The sequence below is a fragment of the Salvelinus namaycush genome, chromosome 8, assembly GCF_016432855.1.
Source record: "Salvelinus namaycush isolate Seneca chromosome 8, SaNama_1.0, whole genome shotgun sequence".
Lineage (NCBI taxonomy): Eukaryota > Metazoa > Chordata > Actinopteri > Salmoniformes > Salmonidae > Salvelinus > Salvelinus namaycush.
This window is the reverse complement of record NC_052314.1, coordinates 34,373,014-34,400,028: the sequence shown is the minus strand read 5'-3', so window position 1 is coordinate 34,400,028 and position 27,015 is coordinate 34,373,014. Positions and strand designations below refer to the sequence as shown.

General features: G+C 47.2%; 1 protein-coding gene across 1 annotated transcript in view; it reads right to left on the bottom strand.

Moving 5' to 3' along the window:
* Nucleotides 1–27,015, bottom strand: part of LOC120052629 (rho GTPase-activating protein 39-like) — a 160,471-nt gene that overhangs the window by 27,193 nt on the left and 106,263 nt on the right. The window contains exons 2-8 of the mRNA XM_038999656.1: nt 22,467–22,892; nt 11,434–11,794; nt 10,879–11,148; nt 9,935–10,696; nt 4,821–4,985; nt 691–876; nt 17–89 (exon numbers count right to left, since the gene is read on the bottom strand). Of these exons, the coding sequence (XP_038855584.1) occupies nt 17–89; nt 691–876; nt 4,821–4,985; nt 9,935–10,696; nt 10,879–11,148; nt 11,434–11,794; nt 22,467–22,892 (2,243 nt within the window). The remainder of the gene's footprint in view (nt 1–16; nt 90–690; nt 877–4,820; nt 4,986–9,934; nt 10,697–10,878; nt 11,149–11,433; nt 11,795–22,466; nt 22,893–27,015) is intronic.

Genomic DNA, 27,015 nt, shown 5'->3' with positions numbered 1-27,015 from the left:
GAGTGTGTGTGTGTACCTGTGGTCTGACGACAGAGCTGGATGTAGAGCTCATCACGAAGACCCTGACTGCTCCAACCACGCACTGCCACCTGGGGAGAGAGGAGAGGGAGGGAGGGAAGGGTGGGAGAAAGAGAGAAAGTACAGAGAGGAGGGGGGAATTATTAAAAGTCACATTTTGTTTTCTTGACGTGCAGAATTACAAAACCGAAGGTAAACTGTTAGCTTAATAGACATAAAGGCATAAAATAACAGAGTGAAAAAGGAGAGGAGTGAGAAGCAACACATTGAAGGTAGATACAAAGAGACATGAAAAAGCAGATATAAGGAGAGAACGAAGAGAGGGATAATAAAAGGGTCTGTGCAGACCTCCAGGGCGATGTTCAGTGGGCCAGTCTTGGCGTGAAAAAGAGAGAGAAAGACAGAGAGGGCGAGAGGGGGAAAAAGAGGGAAGATGAGGGGGGGATGAAATTATTATTATTTTGATGCACAAATCAGAAACGGAAGACAAATTGAAGCTTAACAGCACATAAAATGACATATGGCTTCAGAAGGGAGAGACACGGGCTGAGTCCAAAACGGCACCCTATTCCCTTTTAGTGCACTACTTTTGAAAAAGTAGTGCACTATATAGATAAAAGGGTGCTGTTTGGGATGTAGACATGACAGAGGGATATCAGGGAGTCTGCAGACCTCCAGGGCGACAGTGAGTGGGTCAGTCTTGGCTCGGCGGTCTCCCATGTAGGTCTGGATTAGTTTAAAGATCTCCACCGCCTCCCTCTTCACCGCACGGTCTGACGTTACGATCATGGGCTTCCTGATTGGCTCACTGCTCCATGCCAGCATGTTGGCTATGGACACCTTACGCCGGAACAGACCCTGGGAAAGGAGGGGGAGAGGAGGAGAGGAGGGGGAGAGGAAGAGGAGGGGGATAGGTAAGGGGAGGGGAAGAGGGAGGAGTGATAGTTGAATATTTTGCTGTAGTTATACTAGAGCTTCTATAAATGTAGGGCTGGGCGATATGGACAAAATATTACATCACAATATTTGTATGACGGTATTTGATGTTTTTGAATAATAAATGTTCTAAATATGCTTTCTGAGTAGTTCATGACCCTAGGGTGGCAACACATCAATTATACGTGATTTCAATGGGGCTTTCTCCATTAATACTGTTCAATCCAACTCCAAAATCAAAATAATTTTCAGCATTTTCATATATTTTTGCATTTCCTACACTTTAATTATGATTTCCATACTGTGCCACGCAGCATGATACGGCCAAAACAATCTAGGCCTAGTTAATTGGTGAACTGTTGGAATTCTATAGTCTAATTCTATAGTTGGAATACAGTGAGCAGCACCTATAATGCATTTGTCACGTTCCTGACCTGTTTTCTGTTGTTTTGTATGTGTTTAGTTGGTCAGGGCGTGAGTTGGGGTGGGTATTCTATGTTGTGTGTCTAGTTCGTCTGTTTCTATGTTCAGCCTGATATGGTTCTCAATCAGAGACAGCTGTCAATCGTTGTCCCTGATTGAGAATCATATATAGGTGGCTTGTTTTGTGTTGGGGATTGTGGGTGGTTGTTCCCTGTCTCTGTGTTTATGTTCTGCACCAGATAGGACTGTCTCGGCTTTCACGTTTGTTGTTTTGTAATGTTTGTTAATGTTCATCGTTTATTGTTTAATTAAACATGTTGAACACTAACTGCGCTGCATTTTGGTCCTCTCCTTCATCCCAGGAAGAAAGCCATAACAGAACCACCCACCAAACCCGGATCAAGCAGCGGGTTAACGGGCAGCAGCGACAGCAGCAGTGGTTCAAGGAGGAATGGACATGGGAGGAGATTCTGGACGGAGAAGGACCCTGGGCAGAGCCAGAGGAGTGTCGCCGCCCAAAAGCGGAGCTGGAGGCATCTAAAGCGGAGAGGCGGCATTATGAGGCGCTAGCAAGGCAGAGCGGCTGGAAGCCCGAGAGGCTCACCCAAAAATTTCTTGGGGGGGGGGCTAAAGGGGAGTGTGGCGAAGTCAGGTAGGAGACCTGCGCCAACTTCCCGGGCTTACCGTGGAGAGCGAGAGTACGGGCAGACACCGTGTTACGCAGTAGAGCGCATGGTGTCTCCTGTACGTGTTCATAGCGGTGCGGGTTATTCCACCTCCCCGCACTAGCCGGGCTAGAGTGAGCATTGAGCCAAGTGCCATGAAGCCGGCTCTACATATCTGGCCTCCAGTACGTCTCCTCGGGCCGGTGTACATGGCACCAGCCTTACGCATGGTGTCCCCGGTTCGCCAACACAGCCCAGTGCGGGTTATTCTACCTCCCCGTACTGGGCGTGCTACGGGGAGCATACAACCAGGTAAGGTTGGGCATGCTCAGTGCTCAAGGGAGCCAGTACGCCTGCACGGTCCGGTATATCCGGCGCCACCTTCCCGCCCCAGCCCAGTACCATCAGTGCCTACACCACGCACCAGGCTTCCTGTGCGTCTCCAGAGCCCTGTTCCTCCTCCACGCACTAGCCCTATGGTGCGTGTCTTCAGCCCGGTACCACCAGTTCCGGCACCACGCATCAAGCCTCCTGTGCGTCTACAGAGCCCTGTACGCACTGTTCCTTCTCCCCGCACTCGCCCTGAGGTGCGTGCCCTCAGCCCGGTACCTCCAGTTCCGGTACCACGCACCAGGCCTATAGTGCGCATCGAGAGTCCAGTGTGCCCTGTTCCTGCTCCCTGCACTAGCCTTGAGGTGCGTGTCTCCAGTCCGGTACCACCAGTTCCGGCACCACGCACCAGGCCTACTGTGCGCCTCAGCAGGTCAGAGTCGGCCGTCTGCCCAGCGCCGCCTGTACTGCTCGTCTGCTCAGCGCCGTCTGAGCTGCCTGCACTGCTCGTCTGCCCAGCGCCGTCTGAGCTGCTTGCACTGCTCGTCTGCCCAGCACCGTCTGAGCTGCCTGTCTGCCCAGCGCCGTCTGAGCCATCCGTCTGCCCAGCGCCGTCTGAGCCATCCGTCTGCCCAGCGCCGTCTGAGCCATCCGTCTGCCCAGCGCCGTCTGAGCCATCCGTCTGCCCAGCGCCGTCTGAGCCATCCGTCTGCCCAGCGCCGTCTGAGCCATCCGTCTGCCACGAGCCTTCAGAGCCGCCCGTCTGTCCCGAGCCATTAGAGCCGTCCGTCAGTCAGGAGCCGCTAGAGCCGTCCGTCTGTCCCGAGCCATTAGAGCCGTCCGTCAGTCAGGAGCTGCCAGAGCCGTCCGTCAGTCAGGAGCTGCCAGAGCCGCCAGCCAGTCAGGAGCTGCCAGAGCCGCCAGCCAGTCAGGAGCTGCCAGAGCCGCCAGCCAGTCAGGAGCTGCCAGAGCCGCCAGCCAGTCAGGAGCTGCCAGAGCCGCCAGCCAGTCAGGAGCTGCCAGAGCCGCCAGCCAGTCAGGAGCTGCCAGAGCTGCCCTCCTTCAGTCATGAGCTGCCCTCCAGTCATGAGCTGCCCTCCAGTCATGAGCTGCCCTCCAGTCATGAGCTGCCACCCAGTCCGGAGCTGCCACTCAGTCCGGAGCTGCCACTCAGTCCGGAGCTGCCATTAGTCCAGAGTTGTCACTCTGTCCTGAGCTACCTCTCTGTCCTGAGCTACCTCTCGGTCCTGAGCTACCTCTCGGTCCTGAGCTACCTCTCGGTCCTGAGCTACCTCTCGGTCCTGAGTTGTCTCCTCTATTTAGGAGGGGCCTTGGTGAAGGTTCCTGGACCATGGTCGGGGGCGAGGGTCGCCACTCAAAGGACGCTGAGGGGGACAAAGACAGTGGTGGAGTGGTGTCCTCGTCCACTGCCGGAGCCGCCACCGCGGACAGATGCCCACCCAGACCCTCCCCTTGAGTTTTAGGGGTGCGCCCGGAGTTCGCACCTTGAGGGGGGGGTTCTGTCACGTTCCTGACCTGTTTTCTGTTGTTTTGTATGTGTTTAGTTGGTCAGGGCGTGAGTTGGGTTGGGTATTCTATGTTGTGTGTCTAGTTCGTCTGTTTCTATGTTCAGCCTGATATGGTTCTCAATCAGAGACAGCTGTCAATCGTTGTCCCTGATTGAGAATCATATATAGGTGGCTTGTTTTGTGTTGGGGATTGTGGGTGGTTGTTTCCTGTCTCTGTGTTTATGTTCTGCACCAGATAGGACTGTCTCGGCTTTCACGTTTGTTGTTTTGTAATGTTTGTTAATGTTCATCGTTTATTGTTTAATTAAACATGTTGAACACTAACTGCGCTGCATTTTGGTCCTCTCCTTCATCCCAGGAAGAAAGCCGTAACAGCATTGCTGTTTGACATGACAACGCATTAATTAGCCAGTGAGGAATTATTGACAGGGTAGAAACCAAAGTGTTGGTCAGTGTTTCCAGGTGACCCTAATTAGATGTTACATTACATGTTTTCTTACTTCATGTAGCTAGCTTCGTCCTACATCAGCACTGGTACCAGGCAGTATTAGCTAACTAGCTATGTTGACTCTGACTCTTAGTACAAGCTAGCTAGCCATCTAACTAGCGATTAGCATAGTTGCATATCACATTTAACAAACCAAACATTAAAATATCATTATAGAAGGTAAAGTAAAAAATTAAACCGATCCGGGCATCAATATCGGTATATAGTAAAATATGGTATACCGACCAGACCTACATAAATATGTTTGTGTGAGACAGTGAGTACTGGGTTTTACATGAGAGTGTTTGTCTGTTCCTGTGAATGTTAAATTATGAAGTAGAATGATTGTGTGTGTATGTCATGTATCAGTGTGTGTTTAGTTGTAAAGTGAAGTGTGTGTGTGTGTGGGTGTGTGTGTGTGTGTGCGTGTACCTGTGTGTGTTTGTTGAAGTGTTTGGAGGCCCAGTTCTCGATGTCGGTCTCTGAGGACGGCTTCCGCAGGGTGAATTCTGGGAAAACTCCACAGCTTGCGCTGGGCATCATGTTCCGAGCATTACGACTTGCCTCGAACTGAGCACAGGCTCCAAGATCCTCCGACTGAGAGAGAGCGAAAGACAGAGAAATACTCCTCATTCAAACGCCTTCTTACCCTAGTACAAACATAATTAATAGAGAAAATTGACTACAAAGTATAAATAGGATAATATTGGTCATAAAGTCAGTGTCGTCCAAAACAGAGATTTGTGAGACTTTTGTGTGACTGCATCACAATGACAACGAAGGTTGGGTTTGTTTAAATCCTGCCCACATCTGGCACCACACAAATAATCCTAAATTAGAATCAAATGAAATGAAATACAATTTTATTTGTCACATGCTTCGTAAACAACAGGTTTAGACTAACAGTGAAATGCTTCCTTATGGGTCCTTTTCCAACAATGCAGAGTTTAAAAAAATATATATATAAAAATATAGAAATAGTGACACGAGGAATAAATACAAAGTGAATAACAATAACGAGTAAAATGAACATGGCTATATACAGGGACTACCAGTACCGAGTCGATGTGCAGGAGTACGAGGTAACTGAAGTAGCGACAGTGCCTTCAGTAAGTATTCATACCCCGTGACTCATTCCATATGTTGTTGTGTTACAACCTGAATTCAAAACTGATTCAATATTTTAGACATTTTCCAAATGGATTGAAAATGAAATACATAAATATCTAATTTAACATAAGTATTCACACTCCTGAGTCAATACTTTGCAGAAGCACCTTTGGTAGCTACTACAGTCTTTCTGGGTAAGTCTGTAAGAGCTTTCCACACCTGGATTGTGCAACATTTGCATATTATTATTTTCAAAATTCCTCAACCTCTGTCAAATTGGTTGTTGATCATTGCTAGACAACAATTTTCAGATCTTGCCATCGTCTTCTTGGTCAGCAACTCCAGTGTAGATTTTACCTTGTGTTTTAGGTTATTGTCCTGCTGAAAGTGAATTCATCTCCCAGTGTCTGGTGCAAAGCAGACTGAACCAGGTGTTCCTCTAGGTTTTTGCCTGTCCTTAACTCCATTCTGTTTATTTTTTATCCTGAAAAACTACACAGTCCTTAAAGATTACAAGCATACCTATAACATGATGCAGCCACCATTATTTGTGAAAATATGGAGAGTGGTACTCAGTAATGTGTTGTACTGGATTTGCCCCAAACATAAAACTTTGTATTCAGGACAGTATTACTTTAGTGCCTTGTTTAAAAAGATGCATGTTTTGGAATATTTTCATTCCGTACAGGCTTCCTTCTTTTCACTCTGTCAAATAGGTTAGTATTGTGGAGTAACTACTATGTTGCTGATCCATCCTCAGTTTTCTCCTATCACAGCCATTAAACTCTGCAACTGTTTGAAAGATACCATTCATGGTGATGGTGAAATGTTGAAATCCCTGAGCAGTTTCTTTCCTCCTCTGCAACTGAGTTAGGAAGGACACATGTATCTTTGTAGTGACTGGGTGTATTGATACACCATTCAAAGTGTAATGAATAACTTCACCATGCTCAAAGGGATATTCCATGTCTGTTTTTATACCCATCTACCAATAGGTGCCCTTTTTTGCAAGGAAAACCTCCCTGGTCTTTGTGATTGAATCTGTGTATGTGTGGGGTACAGAGATGAGGTAGTCATTAAAAATCTGGTTAAACACTATTATTGCACACAGAGTGAGTCCATCAACTTATTATGTGGCATATTAACCAAATTTTTACTCCTGAACTTATTTAGGCTTGAATAAATCAAATCAAATTTTATTTGTCACCTACACATGGTTAGCAGATGTTAATGCGAGTGTAGCGAAATGCTTGTGCTTCTAGTTCCGACAATGCAGTAATAACCAACAAGTAATCTAACCTAACAATTCCACAACTACTACCTTATACACACAAGTGTAAAGGGATAAAGAATATGTACATAAAGATATATGAATGAGTGATGGTACAGAACGGCATAGGCAAGATGCAGTAGATGGTATAGAGTACAGTATATACATATGAGATGAGTAATGTAGGGTATGTAAACATAAAGTGGCATAGTTTAAAGTGGCTAGTGATACATGTATTACATAAAGATGGCAAGATGCAGTAGATGATATAGAGTACAGTATATACATATACATATGCGATGAGTAATGTAGGGTATGTAAACATTATATTAAGTGGCATTGTTTAAAGTGGCTAGTGGTACATTTTTACATCATTTCCATCAATTCCCATTATTAAAGTGGCTGGAGTTGAGTCAGTATGTTGGCAGCGGCCACTAAATGTTAGTGGTGGCTGTTTAACAGTCTGATGGCCTTGAGATAGAAGCTGTTTTTCAGTCTCTCGGTCCCTGCTTTGATGCACCTGTACTGACCTCGCCTTCTGGATGATAGCGGGGTGAACAGGCAGTGGCTTGGGTGGTTGTTGTCCTTGATGATCTTTATGGCCTTCCTGTGACATCGGGTGGTATAGGTGTCCTGGAGGGCAGGTAGTTTGCCCCCGGTGATGCGTTGTGCAGACCTCACTACCCTCTGGAGAGCCTTACGGTTGTGGGCGGAGCAGTTGCCGTACCAGGCGGTGATACAGCCCGACAGGATGCTCTCGATTGTGCATCTGTAGAAGTTTGTGAGTGCTTTTGGTGACAAGCCGAATTTCTTCAGCCTCCTGAGGTTGAAGAGGCGCTGCTGCGCCTTCTTCACAACGCTGTCTGTGTGGGTGGACCAATTCAGTTTGTCTGTGATGTGTACACCGAGGAACTTAAAACTTTCCACCTTCTCCACTACTGTCCCGTCGATGTGGATAGGGGGGTGCTCCCTCTGCTGTTTCCTGAAGTCCACAATCATCTCCTTTGTTTTGTTGACGTTGAGTGTGAGGTTATAGGAATACTTATTAACTTAAGGCACTTAAGGCATTTAAGGCATTTCAGCTTTTCACTTTTAAATAGTTTGTAAATGTTTTGAAAAACATAATTCCACTTTGACATTATGGGGTATTGCGTGTAGGCCAGTGACAAAAAAGCTCAATTTAATCCATTTTAAATTCCGTCTGTAACACAACAAAATGTGGGAAAAGTCAAAAGGTGTGAATATGTTCTGAAGGCACTGTATCTACATATAGTAGGGGTAAAGTGATAGATAGTAGACAGTAGCAGTAGCGTATGTGCTGAGTGGGAAAGTGTGTGTGTGTGTGGCGTCAGTATACACTATATATACATTCGTATGTGGACACCCCTTCAAATGAGTGGATTCAGCTATTTCAGCCACACCCGTTGCTGACACTTGTATAAAAGTGAGCACGCAGCCATGCAATCTTCATAGACAACCATTGGCAGTAGAAAGGCCTTACTCAAGAGCTCAGTGACTTTCAACGTGGCATCGTCATAGGATGCCACCTTCCCAACAAGTCAGTTCGTAAAATTTCTGCCCTGCTAGAACTGTCCCGGTCAACTTTTTAGGATCTCTTTTTACATCTCTCTCTTTATATATATTCATCTCTCTCTCTATATATCTTTTTTTCCATCTCTCTCTCTACATATATATATATTTTTTCCATCTCTCTCTCTACATATATATATATTTTTTACATCTCTCTCTCTACATATATATATATTTTTTTCCATCTCTCTCTCTACATATATATATTTTTTTCCATCTCTCTCTCTACATATATATATATTTTTTCCATCTCTCTCTACATATATATATATTTTTTCCATCTCTCTCTCTACATATATATATATTTTTTCCATCTCTCTCTACATATATATATTTTTTCCATCTCTCTCTCTTTCTTCAGTCATCGCTCTCGCCCTTTTAACGTTTTTCTTTCTTTCCCTCTGTTCTGAGTTTGAGTGCTGCTATCCTGTGTTCAGAGCAATTTCTTTCTTTGTAAGCACTTTCAGGCCTGCTATCTTCCACTACCCCCTGCGTCTCTCCCTCTCTCCAATTGCCTATTCCCCTCTCTCACTCCTACCCCCCACTACTCTCTCCCACTCCCTCTCTCTCCCTCTCTCCAACTGCCTATTCCCCTCTCTCACTCCTACCCCCCACTACTCTCTCTCTCTCCCTCTCCCTCTCTCCAACTGCCTATTCCCCTCTCTCACTCCTACCCCCCACTACTCTCTCTCTCTCCCTCCCTCTCCCTCTCTCCAACTGCCTATTCCCCTCTCTCACTCCTACCCCCCACTACTCTCTCCCTCTCCCTCTCTCCGATGGTTTTGATAGGGGCAGATGTCTCTTATGTGACAGCAGTTTGCACCAAGATGCAAATAAGTTATTGTCATAGGGCAAAAAAGTGAGTGTGTGTGTTTGTGTGTGTGTGAGTGTGTGTTACAACAAGGGTGTGTGGTGAGAGAGAGAGAGAGACAGAGAGAGAGAGAGAGAGAGAGAGAGAGAGAGAGAGAGAGAGAGAGAGAGAGAGAGAGAGAGAGAGAGAAAGAGAATGGATAATTGGAGGGATGAGAGAGGGAGGGAGGGCTGCATATGTGAAGCAGAATAAATTCTGGCTTGTAGTTCCCCACAGCCTCCCATCCCTCTCTAGCATGGCTCCGATCTCTCTTGACACCTTAAAGCAGACCTGCTGTCGCTCTGTCTCAGCAGCACAACGAAAAGGTGTTGGAGAATGTGGCATGGGTCTGTGTGTCTTTGTTTATGGCCTGGTATGTCAATGTATTTATGTGCATGTGTTGGGCTGTGTGTGTCTGTGTGTGTGTGTGTTTGCCTGGTAGGTATGTGGTAGTAGCAGCAGTATTGATATTACATAAATCCATCTGAGCTCTGGCTCTTCAAATAATTATCTGATTCTGCACATTATGAAACATTCATGGTCCTACGGCAGCCAGGGCATGTCTCTGTTACAGAGAAGATGAGCTAGAGTCTGCAGCGAGGCCCCACACAGTCAAGTGTGCGCATGCGCGCACACACACACAAACCTACGGCGACATAGAATATAAATGCTAGAGTCGGCAGTGCAGTGATAGACTGTGTGTGTGTGTGTGTGTACTGCGTATACCTGTGAGGGGTGTAAGAAGGGCTCAGGCGAGGCCAGGTTGGTCTGTACAGACAGGCTCTTCTCCAGCAGTGCCCGAGGGAAGCCCAGTCTGTCGAAGGTGCTGCGTTTCCAGTGGTAATGCCCGTGGTGCCCGTCGCTCTGTGCCAACGCCTCGTCCTCACTAAACGCCCTCACCACCGGGCCTGGCAGGGGGAGGGGCACCGCACCGTCGCTCTCGTACCCGTCTTTAGACACACCTCCCTGGGCACAGCCCCCAGCCGATCCCCCTCCCCCCGGGGCAGAGTCCCAACTGCTCCTCTGCTTCATCACCTGCTGGGCCTCCCACGCCAGCCTGGCCTGGTTCATCACCGCCTCCGACAGGGTCCCCGACATTGGCCCTTCCTCCCGGTCCACCCCACCACCCCCTCCTCCACAACTCCCCAGCTCCTGAGGCAGGGAGGGCTTCCGGGTCTTGCGTTTGCGGTTGCCACCGGGCGAGAAGCCCCCTCCTCCTGTAGACCCAGAGAGGGAGAGGGAGTGGTGCTGACTGGAGCTCCAGGACATAGAGTCCTCGTAGAGCAGCCTCTGGCCCCCTCCTTCGCCCCCCTCCCCGCCCCCGTAATCCAGCAGCAGCCGGGGGTCCCGGATCAGACTCTGGCTGTGTTGGAGGGTGTAGGATCCCCCGTAGGAGCCCCCATAGCCCCCCGTGGAGGAGGGTGTGGCCGTGGAGGTCCCGTAGCGAAGGAGCCGGTCGGACGTCTTAAAACGCGGACTGGAGGAGGACTGGAGGTGGAGGAAGAAGAGGAAGATGACTTTATTGTCCAATGTACACAAATGTCCGACTGATGCCAGCAACTCTCCAGTTACCATCACACCCCCAACCACACTTTTCCCTGTCAGACATGGGATTTTAACAAGCAACACTCCAGTTGCTGGTCCATCTCTCTAACCTTCGGACTACCTACCTGTTCCACATAGACCAGCTGTTTGACGTACTCCTTCCCTGCAGGGCTGTACTCCAGACTCTGTGTCTTCTCTGGACACTTCTGTCTGGTCAACACCAGCTGACCATAGGGGGAGTGGCTCTGTTTGGGCGAGTGGTAGAGGGGCGTCCCCGAGGAGGGATTTCCCCGGGTGGGGGACTTCCCTGTGCCGTACAGCAAGGAGGAGGAGTCAGAGCCCAGGTGGCGCATCCCATCTGTGGGAGGTTCCTCGTAGATGGGCGGGGGCTGGTACTATAATAATAATAATAACAATACATTTGTGTCCTACAGTCAAGGACAAGTGAACTTATATTAAAAAGTACATTAACATAAAAGTGCAAGTAAAGTCAAATCTTAGTGTATTTAAATCGAAGTGCAATTAAAATGAATCCAAAGACCGGACGAAACAGAACAGATACATGCGGATACAGGGAAAAGGCAGGTAGAACACAGTCAAATCACAAGACATAAGCTAGCTAACTGTTTTAAGGTGTTTTATGAATGTGTTTCTGTAACTGTGTTGCTGGAGTGTCCTACCTCCGAGGGGGGCTCCTCGTAGAGGGGGGATTCATAGGCATAGCGGGGGGAAGAGGGCTGTGAGTCAGCTGACGAGCGCCGGTGGGTCCCTGTTCCTCCGCCCCCGAGCTCCGTCCGTTTTAGGAAGGGCGACTGGTGGCGGTCAACATAGAGGATGGGAGAGCCGTCAGGGGCGGAACCTCCAGAGGATCGGCGGGTACGGGAGGCTGTGCCGGTGCCGGGTGCAGGGACTGGGGTGAGGGTGGGGGGGTCGCAGGGGGAGTAACCATTCCCCTGGTGAGAGAGGAAGCTGGGTTCTCTGTCTGTCACCTTGATCAGCATCCTCTCCTTAGTACCTGTGTTCCACCTGAACGGAGAGGTCCTGAGAGAGGGAAGGGAGGGGGAGAGTAAGTTCATTATTCCATCTGGCAGCAGGAACAGAGCGACAAGGAGCTGTCAGGTGTGTTTCTGAAGTGACTGATGAGAAAGAGTGTCGTGTCCAAACTAAATCCTGACAAAGTCGTGACGCAGACACACACACAGTGAGGCAGTTCAACACGGCATTTCAACTTTTCCATAGACGAGTTAGTGGTTGGAACAGAACAGAACAGTCGGAGACAGGAGTGAAACTCCCTAGCCTGGTCGCAGATCTGCTTGTGCTCTCTTCCCCAACTCCTGTGGCGTGACAATGACCATGGGAGTTGGCAGGACAGCACAAACAGATCCGGGACCAGGGTGTGAAACTGCTGCTCTGTACAGGTGAACTGGTGCTGCAGTCAGTCACACAGAAGACATGACTGCAACATCTGGACCTGCTGCTCAGGAGACTGGCAAGAAAGCTAATCGTGGTATTGTAATAAAATATTGTTGAAGCGTATTGTTATGGGTTGTTGTAATGCAATATATGATAATAATACAATGTTTTACTGTCACATTCACCAGATAGGTGCAGTGAAATGTGTTATTTTACAGGGTCAGCTATAGTAGTACGGCACCCCTGGAGCAATTTAGGTTTAAGTGCTAAAGCGCCGGATGTTTTTGACCCAGCACTGAACCTTTTGATGGTCTAATATGAGTTACCATAACCACACATCACTTGCGCTATACAGTATATAACAAAAAATACAATATACAGTAGGGCAAAAAAGTATTTAGTCAGCCACCAATTGTGCAAGTTCTCCCACTTAAAAAGATGAGAGAGGCCTGTAATTTTCATCATAGGTACACTTCAACTATGACAGACAAAATGAGAAAAAAAAAACAGAAAATCACATTGTAGGATTTTTTATGAATTTATTTGCAAATTATGGTGGAAAATAAGTATTTGGTCACCTACAAACAAGCAAGATTTCTGGCTCTCACAGACCTGTAACTTCTTCTTTAAGAGGCTCCTCTGTCCTCCACTCGTTACCTGTATTAATGGCACCTGTTTGAACTTGTTATCAGTATAAAAGACACCTGTCCACAACCTCAAACAGTCACACTCCAAACTCCACTATGGCCAAGACCAAAGAGCTGTCAAAGGACACCAGAAACAAAATTGTAGACCTGCACCAGGCTGGGAAGACTGAATCTGCAATAGGTAAGCAGCTTGGTTTGAAGAAATCAACTGTGGGAGCAATTATTAGGAAATGGAAGACATACAAGACCACTGATAATCTCCCTCGATCTGGGGCTCCACGCAAGATCTCACCCCGTGGGGTCAAAATGATCACAAGAACGGTGAGCAAAAATCCCAGAACCACACGGGGGGACCTAGTGAATGACCTGCAGACCTGCAGCTGCAGAGCTGGGACCAAAGTAACAAAGCCTACCATCAGTAACACACTACGCCGCCAGGGACTCAAATCCTGCAGTGCCAGACGTGTCCCCCTGCTTAAGCCAGTACATGTCCAGGCCCGTCTGAAGTTTGCTAGAGAGCATTTGGATGATCCAGAAGAAGATTGGGAGAATGTCATATGGTCAGATGAAACCAAAATAGAACTTTTTGGTAAAAACTCAACTCGTCGTGTTTGGAGGACAAAGAATGCTGAGTTGCATCCAAAGAACACCATACCTACTGTGAAGCATGGGGGTGGAAACATCATGCTTTGGGGCTGTTTTTCTGCAAAGGGACCAGGACGACTGATCCGTGTAAAGGACAGAATGAATGGGGCCATGCATCGTGAGATTTTGAGTGAAAACCTCCTTCCATCAGCAAGGGCATTGAAGATGAAACGTGGCTGGGTCTTTCAGCATGACAATGATCCCAAACACACCGCCCGGGCAACGAAGGAGTGGCTTCGTAAGAAGCATTTCAAGGTCCTGGAGTGGCCTAGCCAGTCTCCAGATCTCAACCCCATAGAAAATCTTTGGAGGGAGTTGAAAGTCTGTGTTGCCCAGCAACAGCCCCAAAACATCACTGCTCTAGAGGAGATCTGCATGGAGGAATGGGCCAAAATACCAGCAACAGTGTGTGAAAACCTTGTGAAGACTTACAGAAAATGTTTGACCTCTATCATTGCCAACAAAGGGTATATAACAAAGTATTGAGATAAACTTTTGTTATTGACCAAATACTTATTTTCCACCATAATTTGCAAATAAATTCATAAAAAATCCTACAATGTGATTTTCTGGATTTTTTTTCTCATTTTGTCTGTCATAGTTGAAGTGTACCTATGATGAAAATTACAGGCCTCTCTCATCTTTTTAAGTGGGAGAACTTGCACAATTGGTGGATGACTAAATACTTTTTTGCCCCACTGTATTGCGCTAGGCAGTAGCAGCCACTGCAAGAAGCCCCTGGAGTGACGCGGTGCCTGCTAGGATTGGTTGAGATTTCACAATGCAGTGGACCACTCACGTCCCTTGACCTCTCCCCCAACCCTACAGCACCAGCGGTTCGATGCCAATGTCATCACTCAGCAAAACGTCCGTCACTCAGTCAAGAGTCTGCAGCATAGCAGAAAATATGGCTATTCGGAACTTCTTCCGAAAGAGTGGCAAAACAAACGAACAGGTTGAGTTGGTTGAGGCAACAGTGAATGAGGTGGAGAGGGCAGAACAGACAGAAAGTCAAAGTGCAGCAGCAGCAGAGTTAACGTAAACTCACTCACTTTTGTACATCGCCTTGGTCCGTACAATTGACCTTATTTTAGCGCCCCAAAAACGTAATACTGTAATGTCAATACCATTGTAAAGCACAATTTCTCCCCTTTCCAACAGAATCAATTACATGACCCCCACGCTGCCCGTTTCTGCATAATTCAACAAGGCAATGAGCTCTGTCGGGTCTTTAAAAAAATGGCAGGTGGGGAAGCGAAACTAATGCGTGATAATGAGAAGGAGAGATGTTGTGTGGGAAAATTGCTTTTTTTCACTCGATCTGTCCAACTTATCACCTTATCGCCTCTAAAATGTAAATAAAACACTATAAAGAGTTTATATAATGTGTCATTACATACCTATTTGAAGGTTTGTGTCGAATTTGAATCGGGTTTTTAGGGCGGTGCTAAAGTGATCTAAGAAGTAAACAGCGGCTTTGAGAATGATGATCGCATGCAATGATGACGCAAAAAAATGACTAGGTATCCCCCCCCTTACCCCCGTCACTGTCCATTTCTTGTTTTTAAACGATGAGAGAAGTGCTACACCTGGTGGAGAGAGATTGTAAGACAGAAATAGTTGCTTTATGCGTGCTGTACGTTACGACATGACACGTCACAATGTAACGGAGGGTCAGTTTTTTTCAACTTTTCTCCAATACTATACAGCCATTACCATGTCGATCAACGCTTGAATAGAAACGTAGTTCACACCCCCGATTTTGAAGTCAACACAGTCGCTACAGTCCCATTAGTTTTCTTTGTAGCCTCCTATGAATGTTGCGGTTGCGCACATTTGTACGGAATGGGGTGAGTTTACGTTAGCTAATTAGTGGTAGCTAATAAATGCTAGTAAACTAGCATTAGCGCTCAGTATCCTTAAGCTATTGGGTATCCGTCAGAGTTAGTTAACAGTATATTTAGTGAAAGAGCAAACTAAGGATGTTGATATAAGTCATGATTTTAGGAAAAGTGTTTATTTCCAGCGAGTGTATTTGATGGGTTTTGATTCTGTAGCTGGCTAGCCACTTCGGTAGCTACTGGCTGGCTAGACCGAAGAGATGAGAGAACATTTTTCTGACTCAAGCACATATCTTCTGACAGTTACACAGTGCCCCCTGTGGACTGAAGCTGAACTTTACTACAACTAGATATTTAACCATGTTTAAAATTAGCAATGTTGAGGTGGTAGAACTGACAAAATTAAATGAATCATAGAGGTCTTTAAAACTATTCCATTCTACAGGTAAACATGCTTGGCTCATGTCTGTTATTTCCATATAGGATATGTAACTATTTGTAAAAATAAACTGTCCATTAAATTTATGAAATTATTTATTTCATTGAGCTTTTACTTTTATTACTCTTTTTATTCACTTTTTTTTAACTTACTTTTTCTATTGTTGTTGCATTGTCTGCAAGGTTAACCTGCAAGTAAGCATTTCATTACACTTGTGTACTCCACGTACTGTATATCATGTGTATATATACATCACAAAATGAAATGAATCACAGAGGTCTTATAACTTAGTCCATTCTACAGATCATTTTTTTGGGGCTCATGTCTCTTTATATTCATATAGCCTAGGGGCTATGCAGATACTTATCTGCCATGTTATGCGGACAATTCAATGTTTCTTTAGTTGAATTGCCCTGGTCGTGTCAGTAACTTTAAAGAGCGACTTCTCCTAAAAAACAACTTCTCAATTAGAAAACAGCCTGTTTGGCATCGACGTGAGTCAGAAACATTTATTCTACTGTCAAAATTGACTAAAAAGTGTAAACAGAATATTTTTGGTCATAAAGTCAGTCTCAACCAAACCTGAGTTTTGTGAGGCTTGTGGTCGTGACTGCATCACAACGTAAATGAAGGTAGGGTTTATGTAATTCCTGCCCACATGCCCACAGCTGGCATTACACAAGTAATCATCTATTCGGAGTGCAGCTGCATGCGACCTGATCCTATTGCCTGTGGTAAATTTGTGGTTGACTTTGGATATCGATATGGGGCTATTTAGGGACCATTGGTAAATTACACAATGTACATGGGACTATATGTTAAAATTCAAATAGCTCCAAATTTCAATGACTTAAAAACCTCAAACCAAATATAAATTGTAGAAATTCATAGACAAATATTGAAAGCATTTAATGAGAAAATATAAAAGGTGTGCAACATGAAAATATTGTCTCATTTACATTGTGTAATTTATTGAAGGTCCCTAACTAGCCCCGTAGATAGGCTATCTAAAGTCAGGTCGTACACCAGCTGACTGAAGCTAATTGGCTAAATAACTCTAACTCTTCCCACCTGCGAACACACACACAAGACACCCACATCAAACCACACCCCGAAACCAACTCACATTTGAATTCAGGCAGGCCGCTAGCATTTATTAATGAACCAAACCTAAAACGATGCAAAATCAGGAAGTGCCCTTTACAACTAACTAATGACATGTTGCACCTCTACCTTGCTACCTTTCAGATGAGCCAGGGAGGAGGACAGATGAGAACAGCAGGCCAGTAGAGCACTTAGAACAGCAGCAGCCAGGGGCAACTGGTAGGGAAGAGGATCATTTAAGTGACCCAGACACAGGCCCAAAACAAATTACGCTACCCCAGTATCCCCTTAACTGTTTTGGATTGCAAAACTAAAGACACACAAGAGAAGACACAGATACAGAAACAGAAGAGTAGATGATGGAGAGAAACACCAGACTAGACACAGAGACAGCAACAGAAGAGTAGATGATGGAGAGAAACACCAGACTAGACACAGAGACAGCAACAGAAGAGTAGATGATGGAGAGAAACACCAGACTAGACACAGAGACAGCAACAGAAGAATAGGATATGATGGCGAGAGACACCAGAAGAATAGAACAAGCCATAACAGTAAAGGATAGATAAGGAGACATTAACAAACAAGAACCTGAGACAGCAACAGACAAGACCCAGAGAAAGTGACAGAAGAGGGTAGATGGAGAAGAACAGAGGTGGAATGAGCACACAGTAGACTGTATTACTTTAAGATGCTCTATAGATTCTAATTCGTTTTATTTATTTGCACAAATAATAAGAGGTGAAATACAGACAGTGAAAAAGTAAAACATGGTTTACGAAGAATTTCCAGGTGAGGAGGAAAAAGCCTGTGAATTAACTAGTAAAACAATTGTTTACTTTTACACTTTTTAAAACCAGGGCAGGACGAGAGAGGATGGTAGACAAGAGACAGCAACACAGAATACTAAAATACAGCAACAGAAGAGGGCAGACAAGAAAGACAGCAACAAATGACACAGACAAAAGCGATGGAGAGAGGCAGAGGAGGGGTGAGCACGCAATAGACTAACACTGAAAGCTGCTCTATGGATTCTAATTACTGCACAGTGTGTGGGTGTGTGTGTGTTTGTTAGAGAGGGTGTTTGGGTACTGTGGGATTTTTAAAATCAGTTTGGCTCATTGGACAGGTCAGAGTCTATATGTTTGAAGTTGTTGAGTGGTTTTTGGCAATACACTGTAGATGTATGTGTTCCAGAGTACAGAGTGTTCCAGAGTAGAGAGAACCACAGTAGCAACTATAATTGAGTACTGGCAGTGTCTGCTGTGGCAGGTGGGAAGGTGTCTAATCTCTCAATGTTCTAATCTCTCAATGTATATCTAAAAGTGCACCAAATTCATGCATTTAGCTGTTGAAATTCCTTCTTTTTTTGGCAGGGGGAGAATGCCCCCCAGACCCCCCTACTGGCTTTGAACTAAGCCCCGAATGTTTTCAAATCTTAGATGCCCCTCAAGGACACATCGACACATTTTTCACCTTGAGTGTTTTTCAGTAAACAGTCAACAGCAGAGAGAAACTGTGAGAGAAATATAAATGATGAGTTTTGGGAGAAAGGACGAGAGAGAGAGAGAGATGGAGGAAGTGGAGGAGAAAAGCCAGAGAAAGAGAGATGGAGGCGAGGATAAAGACAGAGAGCGAGAGAGTAGGGTGTGAAATTGATTGCAGCATTGGCTACCCTTGTTTTCAATAGTTCCATGCTCTGATGCCCAAGGCCACAGCTGAATACTGGAGTGGCCAATGAGTGTGTGTATGAGTGTGTGTGTGTGTGTGTGTGTGTGTGTGTGTGTGTGTGTGTGTGTGTGTGTGTGTGTGTGTGTGTGTGTGTGTGTGTGTGTGTGTGTGTGTGTGTGTGTGTGTTAAAGGGGGTAGGATTAAAGATTACAGTGTTGTGTGTGTTGGGCTGGACCATACTTTGCTAGGAAGCCATTAGAAACAACCACCTCTCTTCTCTCTCTGTCTTTTCCTCGCTCACACTCTCCACCTCTCCTCTATCATCTCCTGATCTCCCTCCTGGACACTCTGTCACTCCCAGTCACCTTGTCTGTCTTCTCTTTCCATGTCTCCTTCTCTTCAGCTCTTTAAATCTCCACCTCTCTCTCTCTCTAGAAAGCCACTACAAAGTGAACATTGTTCCTCCTCTCCCCAGTCATAAATTATTCATAGACAATCGACCTTCAAATCAATTTACACATTCTCTCCCCTCTCCCTTATCTTCCTGCTGAGGGACCAAGAGGCCTTTAGCAAGCACAAAAATGACAGGTTTCCCATTGCATTTTCTATCGACACTGTGTGTGTGAGTGACTTCCACTCCTATCTGGAGGGTTACCTGGCTGGGTTTGTTGTTCTCATGTGTATTGACTGGGCATGGCTTTAGCCACTGTAATGATTTAATTAACACAATCAATCAATGTGATCAACCAACCCATCACCAACCAACTCTTATACTGAAGTCAAATCAAAGGGGAATTGAAGGCCAGCATCATTTGACGGACATCTGACACACATGGGCTGTAGGGAGCCTAGCGGTTAACAGCGTTGGGCCAGTAACCGAAAGGTCGCTGATTTGAATCCCTGAGCTGGCAAGGTGGGGAAAAAATCTGCCGTTCTGCCCTTGACCAAGGCAGTCAAACCTGAACAACATCTGCTCCCCGGGCACCGATGACGTGGATGTCGATTAAGGCAGCCCCCCGCAGCTCTCTGATTCAGAAGGTTTGGTTTAATGTGGAAGACACATTTTGGTTGAATGCATTCAGTTGTGCAACGGAGTAGGTATCCCCTTTCCTTTCCCATACTGTATGTACACACACAAAATCAAATCAAACCGAATACAACAGGTACCGTGAAATGCTTACTTACAAGCCCTTAACCAACAATGCAGTTTTAAGAAAATAGATTTAAAGAAAATATTTACTAAATAAAGTAAAAAAAAAAAAAAAAAGTTACCCAATAAAATAAGAATAATGATGCTATATACAGCAGCAGGTGTGTGTTTTTTCAGGTGAGGCCGGGGCAGGTTGATGTGACATCTGCAGTCTGTCACTCCTCACTGCAGATGGCCTCCCATGCAAGCACACACACTACCAGGCACACATATATGCTTAGTATATACCATGCATTACGGATGTGTTCATCAATATGCATGACCTTCAGGAAGTCAGGGTTCTAATCGACTCAACTCCGCTGAACCTCAACTCAAACTCCGCCGCAGCAAAACACCTCTCTGTCAGGCTGTCCCCATCTAATGGTAGTGAATGATACTCAAACAGTTTTTGCATATACAATCTGACAGACAAATGCACTAACATCCATGTGACATTGGGTGATTTCTGAGAGGGGAGGGAGGAGGATAGTGCCAACACCCTTCAAAGTGTGGTTGAATAAAGAGAGTGCTTTATATTTAGGGTGCTGGCAATGCACTGGAACACACACACACACACACACACACACACACACACACACACACACACACACACACACACACACACACACACACACACACACACACACACACACACACACACACACACACTAGTCAACAGACAGTGACATAGTAGGGAATAGGATGGCTCAAGGATAATCCTTATTTCAGTAAATTCAGACTCCTCTTATTCTCTCTCCCTCAATCTTTTCCTCATCTCTCTCTCCACGGTTCCTAAATGGAATCCTTGTCTTTTTCTGTGGACCTCAAGGTCAATACCCACAATCCATCTGGAGGATGGCCGGTGTGACCGTGACAAACTAGTCTCTCTATTTAATGACCTGGAATCACAAAAACCCTCTAGAGAACAACTTGTACTGGACCACACACTGGCCGACATAGAGGGGATATACCGACATAAAATAGTATTGAAATTGTGTATGCAAAGCATGAAGTATGTTTGGTAATGGTGTGTGTGTGTGTGTGTGTGTGTGTGTGTGTGTGTGTGTGTGTGTGTGTGTGTGTGTGTGTGTGTTTGTGTGTGTGTGTGTGTGTGTGTGTGTGTGTGTGGAGAAGTGTCTTTTTCCAGCTCTGGCAGGGACAGGGGCATTGAACACATTTACAGGACACTGCGACCCCGGCCAAGCGTTTCCACCAATCACAGAAGACTGCAGCAGATTACAGCTAATAAGCAAAAGACAGACTCGTTAGAGAGAGAACAAGATGAATTGAATGAGAGGGGGAAGAGGAGAGAGGAAAACTGAAGGTGAGTGAGAGAATGAGGAAATCTGAATGAGGAGGAGAAATGGGTCAATCAATAGAGAGGGAGGAGAGAGAGAGAAAGAGCAAGATAGAGAGATAAATAAAACGAGAGAGAGATGGGAAAAGAGAGAGTGACAGAGAACCTACAGGATTTGTCTTGGTGGTCAGGGTATAACATTTACTTTTTGGTCCACCAGCCACCGTAGCAGGTAGATAAAAAAAATCTACCACCAACTCAGACTCAAAAAATGACACCAACAAAACATTAAAAAAATGGATGAGCATGTTTTGTAATGTTTCTAAAACAATAAATGTATTACTAGTAAGAAGTAACTAATGTGGTATATTGATAATACATTTTTTGGTGTCCTGAGTCTTAACCAAAATATCACAGATGTTGACCTGTGTCACGCCCTGGCCATAGAGAGGTTTTATTCTCTATTTTGGTTAGGTCGGGGTGCGACTAGGGTGGGCATTCTAGTTTCTTTATTTCTATGTTGGTGTGGTTCCCAATCAGAGGCAGCTGTCTATCGTTGTCTCTGATTGGGGAACATATATAAGTTGTCCTTTTTCGTTTGGGTTTTGTGGGTAGTTGTTTTCTGTTTAGTGTCTGCACCTGACAGGACTGTTTCGGTTTTCCCTCTTTGTCATTTTGTTCAAGTGTTTTGAGGAATACATTTATCATGAACACTTACCACGCTGCGCTTTGGTCCACTCATTCCGACAAGAGCCGTGACAACCTGACCCTTTAAGGGCAAGAGGTTACCGTGGTAGCGTGACTCAAGTCATGTTTGTGAGATTGAGTCTGACTAGTAGAAGCGTTATATTCTCTTCCCTAGCTGTTGAAACTCAAACATAGAAAAACAACCTAGCTTGTGATCAAAACCATGTAAATAGCCCAAAAAAACAGGACAAGACTCACTTCAGTAGACTTTTGTTTCAAGTAAATTAGACCATGAAACAAAACGGCGGAAATACTACTGCAGCATTTATATTACTATATGTGATCATACTTGACTATTTTATTCACAAATGCAAGTGATATGCTCGCATTGTGGAGCCCTGACCACCCGCCAAAGTGGCTGGTGAAAAAGACATCGTACATGCCAATGCCAAAATCTACCCGCATTTGGCCGGTGGCGGGTGTTCATTTTAGGTCCTGGTTATGGTCATGGTTCTGTCTCCTCCCTGTGGTCGAGTTCGAGTTAGGATTAGGATTGGGGTCAGGTACATTGTTCGTGTTTAGGGTTAGTGTTGTGGTTGTGTTAAGGGTTAGGGTTATGGTCAGGGTCAGGGTTGATGTCAGTGTAGTGTGTATTTACCCGTCTGCCTCCTCGCCTGTTTCTCTGATTCAGTTCCTGGTCTAGTGTTGTGGTCAAATTAGGGTTGTGGTCATGTTCGGGTTAGTGTAGTTTATATTGTGTGATGTATGTGCTGTGTTTACCTCTCTGCCTCCTCTCTATTCCCCTGTTTCTCCGATGTGGTCAGTTCCTGGTCCAGTGAAGACGAGGTGCTCCCCTCTCTACTGACGGCACTGCTCCTCCCTGGGCTGTTATCCGCTGACGTCCTCCCTCCTTTGTCCCCCCCCGTCCCTCCCGGGCAGGGCACGTCCGTGTGCTGCTTCAACGTCTGTAGCTTGGCGAGGGGGATGATGTCACAGGCCTGCGGGCGGTGCCAGACGGTGCGTTGCGTGGAAGCGTTGTAGTAGTAGAAGCGGGAGGTGTTGGGGTCGAACAGCTCCCACCACTGGTTGTCCCCTGTCCTCTTGATACGCACCCCCTGAGGGGGGTCCCACACACACTCTCCGGTGAGGAGGTTGGCGTACATGCGCTCCCGCGTGCGCGGCTCGATGATCTCAACCCACTCCAACCTGCAGAGGGGGACAGAGGAGGGGGGTTACAATATAACTTTATTGTCCAATGTCAATCGGAAAAGGACACATTTCTGATGCTGGAGGCCATGAGACATTGTAGAGTGGACTGAATCCACTGTACGGTGGTAAAAATGAACCGCTATGTAATATGGCATTATGACATCATTGACCTGCTATATGCCTATAACAACCCAGTGTAAAGCTTATATGAGCCTCTTTTCAGACATGACTTTTGGCTTCAGCGTATGAGCCTCTCTGCAGCTGGGAGTCTGCCTGTTAGCGTTTCTCTCCTCTCCTGTGTATGCCAGCTGGGTCAGATGTGACAACAACCTGCACAACCCAGACCACACCGCGTAACACACAGACAACGTGCTAATGGACCTGGGCTGGGCACTGCCAATTGCTTATGAGGGTGTCTGGGTATGTGTGTGTGGGTTTGCATTTCTCAAATACAAAAGACACACGACCTCTCTTTCACACATCCTCTCTCTCATTCTCTCTCTCTCACCTCTTAGCTCTCTTGCTCTGTCAGACAGAGCATAATGTTATGAATGTATGAAGCTATAAGACAGGGCTGAACCCCCCTCCCCCCCATCAGTAGACTGCCTACCCAGGGTCTCATGCTGCTGTAGCTGTAGGAGTATGATGGATGCGACAGTCGATAAAAATATCACTCTGGGGGCCTCTACAGCCTTCCTCGTCATTAAAATACACACATGCACGCACGCACACACACACTCCCTATCCCTACCATAGAGCCTGTGAGTACAGGAGAGTGTGTGTGTGCTAGACTGCTCTAGTATATCCAGCTCTCATCATCACATCACAGCATAAGTACCACTCCTCTCTGTGTTATGAGCCCAAACATCATAGCCTGTTGGACGAGCACACTCAGCACAATACAACCCTGGTTAGGATCTGTACTTGGAGTAAAACATGTAATACTTGTATGTAACTTGTTGTCACACCCTGGCCTCTGTTATATTGATTTTCTTTATTAGTTTAGTTAGGTCAGGGTGTGACATGGGGGATGTTTGTGTGTTTTGTCTAGTTTAGGGTGTGTGTATTGTTTAGGGGGTTGTGTATAGTGTATGGGGTTGTGTTCAGTATAGAGGTTTAGGAAAGTCTATGGTTGCCTGGTTTGGTTCTCAATCAGAGACAGCTGTTTATTGTTGTCTCTGATTGGGAGCCATATTTAAGGCAGCCATAGGCTTTAGGTGATTGTGGGTAATTGTCTATGTTGAACGTTAGTAGCTTGTGTGTGCACTTTCGTTTATAGCTTCACGGTCGTTTATTGTTTTGTTAGTTTTGTAAGAGTGTTTTGTGTTACGTCTTCATCTCTATTAAAAGAAGATGTACTCATATCCCGCTGCGCCTTGGTCCGCTTATTATGACGATCGTGACAGAATTACCCACCAACCCAGGACCAAGCAGCGTGTGAAACAGCAACAGGACCCACCTACACAGGATTTATGGCAATGGGAGCAGGATCTGGGCTACACTACGTGGGAGGAGATCGACAGGTGGGCGATCGACCCAGGGCGAATGCCGGAGCCCGCCTGGGATTCTCTGGCGCAGTGCGAGGAGGGATACCGGCGAATGGAGGCAGCACGACGACGCGGTAGGAAGCCTGTGAGTCAGCCCAAAAAATTTTGTGGGGGGGGGCTAAAAGGGAGTGTGGCGAAGTCAGGTAGGAGACCTGCGCCTACTCCCTGTACTTACCGTGGAGAGCGAGAGTACGGGCAGACACCGTGTTACGCAGTAGAGCGCATGGTGTCTCCTGTACGTGTGCATAGCCCGGTGCGGTACATACCAGCTCCTCGTATCGGCCGGGCTAGATTGAGTATTGAGCCAGGTGCCATGAAGCCGGCTCAACGCGTCTGGTCTCCAGTGCGTCTCCTCGGGCCGGCTTACATGGCACCAGCCTTACGCATGGTGTCCCCGGTTCGCCTACATAGCCCGGTGCGGGTTATTCCACCTCCCCGCACTGGTCGGGCGATGGGGAGCATACAACCAGGTAAGGTTGGGCAGGCTCAGTGCTCAAGGGAGCCAGTACGCCTGCACGGTCCGGTATTTCCGGCGCCACCTCCTCGTCCCAGCCCAGTACCACCAGTGCCTACACCACGCATCAGGCTTCCTGTGCGTCTCCAGAGCCCTGTTCCTCCTCCACGCACTAGCCCTGTGGTGCGTGTCGCCAGCCTATTACCACCAGTGCCTACACCACGCACCAAGCCTCCTGTGCGTCTCCAGAGTCCTGTGCATCCTGTTGCTGCTCCCCGCACTAGCCCTGAGATGCGTGTCCCCAGCCCGGTACCACCAGTTCCGGCACCACGCACTAGGCCTAATGTGCGTCTCCAGGGTCCAGTATGCCCTGTTCCTTCTCCCCGCACTAGCCTTGAGGTGCGTGTCCTCAGTTCCGGTACCACGCACCAGGCCTACTGTGCGCCTCAGCCGGCCAGAGTCTGCCGTCTGCCCAGTGCCGCCTGCACTGCCCGTCTGTCCCGAGCCGTCAGAGCTGCCCGTCTGTCCCGAGCCGTCAGAGCTGCCCGTCTGTCCCGAGCCGCTAGAGCCGTCCGCCAGACAGGATCAGCCAGAGCCGTCCGCCAGACAGGATCAGCCAGAGCCGTCCGCCAGACAGGATCAGCCAGAGCCGTCCGCCAGACAGGATCAGCCAGAGCCGTCCGCCAGACAGGATCAGCCAGAGCCGTCCGCCAGACAGGATCAGCCAGAGCCGTCCGCCAGACATGACCAGCCAGAGCCGTCCGCCAGCCATGACCAGCCAGAGCCGTCCGCCAGCCATGACCAGCCAGAGCCGTCCGCCAGCCATGACCAGCCAGAGCCGTCCGCCAGCCATGACCAGCCAGAGCCGTCCGCCAGCCATGACCAGCCAGAGCCGTCCGCCAGCCATGACCAGCCAGAGCCGTCCGCCAGCCATGACCAGCCAGAGCCGTCCGCCAGCCATGACCAGCCAGAGCCGTCCGCCAGCCATGACCAGCCAGAGCCGTCCGCCAGCCATGACCAGCCAGAGCCGTCCGCCAGCCATGACCAGCCAGAGCCGTCAGCCAGCCATGACCAGCCAGAGCCGTCCGCCAGCCATGACCAGCCAGAGCCGTCAGCCAGCCATGACCAGCCAGAGCCGTCAGCCAGCCAGGATCCGCCAGAGCCGTCAGCCAGCCAGGATCCGCCAGAGCCGTCAGCCAGCCAGGATCCGCCAGAGCCGTCAGCCAGCCAGGATCCGCCAGAGCCATCTGCCAGTCCGGAGCTGCCCCTCAGTCCGGAGCTGCCCCTCAGTCCGGAGCTGCCCCTCAGTCCGGAGCTGCCCCTCAGTCCGGAGCTGCCCCTCCGTCCAGTGGCGCCCTCTGGGATGGTATTCAGTCCGGGACTCGCCGTTCCAGAGCGGTTAGTGACTATGGTGGAGGGGTTCCACGTCCCGCACCCGAGCCGCCACCATAGGAAGGCCCACCCGGACCCTCCCCTTCTGTGTCAGGTTTTGCGGCCGGAGTCCGCACCTTTGGGGGGGGGGGTACTGTCACACCCTGGCCTCTGTTATATTGATTTTCTTTATTAGTTTAGTTAGGTCAGGGTGTGACATGGGGGATGTTTGTGTGTTTTGTCTAGTTTAGGGTGTGTGTATTGTTTAGGGGGTTGTGTATAGTGTATGGGGTTGTGTTCAGTATAGAGGTTTAGGAAAGTCTATGGTTGCCTGGTTTGGTTCTCAATCAGAGACAGCTGTTTATTGTTGTCTCTGATTGGGAGCCATATTTAAGGCAGCCATAGGCTTTAGGTGATTGTGGGTAATTGTCTATGTTGAACGTTAGTAGCTTGTGTGTGCACTTTCGTTTATAGCTTCACGGTCGTTTATTGTTTTGTTAGTTTTGTAAGAGTGTTTCGTGTTACGTCTTCATCTCTATTAAAAGAAGATGTACTCATATCCCGCTGCGCCTTGGTCCGCTTATTATGACGATTGTGACACTTGTCTTATAAAACATATATATACAGTACCAGTCAAAGGTTTGGACACACCTACTCATTCATGGTAGAATAATAGTGAAGACATCAAAACTATGAAATAACATATACGGAATCATGTAGTAACCAAAAAAGTGTAACAAATCAAAAT